General features: G+C 52.5%; 1 protein-coding gene across 1 annotated transcript in view; it reads left to right on the top strand.

Annotated features, from left to right (window-relative positions):
- Positions 1-1,080: 1,080 nt before the first annotated feature.
- Positions 1,081-2,364, top strand: part of LOC106806400 — a 3,902-nt gene continuing 2,618 nt past the window's right edge. Inside the window, exons 1-2 of the mRNA XM_014808325.1 lie at positions 1,081-1,208; positions 1,512-1,575. Coding sequence (XP_014663811.1) covers positions 1,081-1,208; positions 1,512-1,575 — 192 coding nt within the window. The remainder of the gene's footprint in view (positions 1,209-1,511; positions 1,576-2,364) is intronic.

Raw genomic sequence — 2,364 nt, 5'->3', positions numbered from 1 at the left:
AGTGCGTGCGTATGTCCGTGCGTACGTCCGTGCGTGCTGTGTGTGTGCGTGCGTGCGTACGTCCGTTCGTGCGTGCTGCGTGTGTGCGTACGTGCGTCCGTGCGTCCGTGCGTGCGTATGTCCGTGTGTACGTCCGTACGTACGTACGTCCGCGCGTGCTGCGTGTGTGTGTGTGTGCGTGTGTGCGTGCGTGCGTGCGTATGTCCATGCGTGTGTACGTCCGTGCGTGCGTGCGTATGCCCATGCGTGCGTATGTCCGTGCGTACGTCCGCGCGTGCTGCGTGTGTGTGTGTTCGTGCGTACGTCCGTGCGTACGTCAGCCCGTGCGTGCTGCGTGTGTGCGTACGTCCGTGCGTGCGTGCGTATGTCCGTGCGTACGTCCGTACGTGCTGCGTGTGTGCGTGCGTACGTATGTCCGTGCGTGCTACGTGTGTGCGTGCGTGCGTACATCGGTCCGTGCGTGCTGCGTGTGTGCGTACGTACGTACGTGCGTGCGTATGTCCGTGCGTACGTCCGTGCGTGCGTACGTCCGCGCGTGCTGCGTGTGTGTGCGTGCGTGCGTGCGGCCGTGCGCGCGTGCGTACGTCCGTGCGTACGTCCGTCCGTGCGTGCTGCGTGTGTGCGTCCGTCCGTCCGTGCGTGCGTATGTCCGTGCGTACGTCCGTGCGTGCTGTGTGTGTGCGTGCGTGCGTACGTCCGTTCGTGCGTGCTGCGTGTGTGCGTACGTGCGTCCGTGCGTCCGTGCGTGCGTATGTCCGTACGTACGTCCGTGCGTGCGTACGTCCGCGCGTACTGCGTGTGTGTGCGTGCGTGCGTGCGCCCGTGCGTGCGTACGTCCGTGCGTGCGTGCGTCTGTCCATGCGTGTGTACGTCCGTCCGTGCGTGCGTGTGTACGTTCGTTCGTCCGTGCGTCCGTACGTCCGTGCATGCGTGCGTGCGTGCGTGCGTACGTACATCCGAGCGTGCGTACGTCCGCGCGTGCTGCGTGTGTGCGTGTGTGCGTGCGTGCGTGCGCGTATACGTTCGTTTGGATAAACCTGTGATCGTGATATTTCTCTTAATAATATTTTCGTGCAACAAATGCGAATACAGGTGGACGAATTGATGCGGACATGCCGTAAGTTCTTTGAGCTTCCTCACGATGTGAAGATGAAATATATACAACAACCGGGCGAAAATGCCGGCTACAGGAAAATGGGAACGCAGACGTGAGTTTACAAGAATCTATCTATAAATATATCAATAAGCTAAACTAATTATATTAGTTTTGATTTTATCGATTTATTTGTTTCTATCGAATCGGAAACGGAAGTCTGTCACATTTGTATTTTGTTGCACTTGCGCGCATGTACATTTATCGCATTTGTCAATTTATGCATATGTATATATATCGTCGCTGTTGTTTTTGTTGTTGTCATCGTCGTCGTTGTTGTTTTTGTCTTTGTTGTTATTGTTGCTGTTGTTGTTGTTGTTGATGTTTTGTTACTATGGCTTGTACTTCTACCATGCAGGTTTGAAAGTGACAAACCGAGTGACTTGCGAGAATCGTTTGACATCTTTCCAAGTTCTGCTTTGGTATGAAACACATACATTATCAGTCATTTCGCTCTGTAGTGCTATTGACTGCGAGTATCTATCATGCGTGAATGATATTCGGTGTTATGATGATTTAACCCCTGAGCATATTTACCTAGCTATAATATGGTTACCGACCTGTCCTGGTGAAGCGGGGGCTACTGTATTGGTTTCATTATGGAGTAGTATAGGGAGTCTGTAGTAGGAGCTTGTATTTTGGGAGCGCATCCAAGCAAAGTTTGGTTTGGGTTCAGATGGCACAGTGTGGGAAATCTAATTTCAGTCCATATGGAAAACGAAAGGGGTAGCCAACCTATATGCGTATGGGGAAAAAATTGGAGCTGGGATGTAAAAACGTAATCCAGGAATCTTGGATTTGGAAGATCTGGAAACATACAACGCCATAGCGGCATGATATAGACTCCCGCTATATAGATTAGATATATAGATAATATATATATATATGTCAATATTATGACGGTCCTTGTAACGACACTGAACGCGCTAAACTCTGAATGTGTGAAGTTGCCGGGGGGACGGGGAACAGGCCTCCGCCTCCCGCCGAAATCTCTCCTTCTCCAAAGAGGAAGTAAAGAGTTAATCCCTCCCGACGAACCCATTGGTTCAACCCCGCCCCTCCTGTTGTCGTGTATATCAGATGCTTGGCGGAATCTGAAGGGTCGTGTAAGGGGCCGTAACACCGTCGTGTACGGGAAACGTGCCGTAACACCGCCGTGTACGGGAAACGTGCCGTAACACCGCCGTGTACGGGAAACGTGCCGTAACACC

The sequence above is a fragment of the Priapulus caudatus genome, unplaced genomic scaffold, assembly GCF_000485595.1.
Source record: "Priapulus caudatus unplaced genomic scaffold, Priapulus_caudatus-5.0.1 Scaffold158, whole genome shotgun sequence".
Lineage (NCBI taxonomy): Eukaryota > Metazoa > Priapulida > Priapulimorpha > Priapulimorphida > Priapulidae > Priapulus > Priapulus caudatus.
This window is presented reverse-complemented; position numbering and strand designations above follow the sequence as displayed.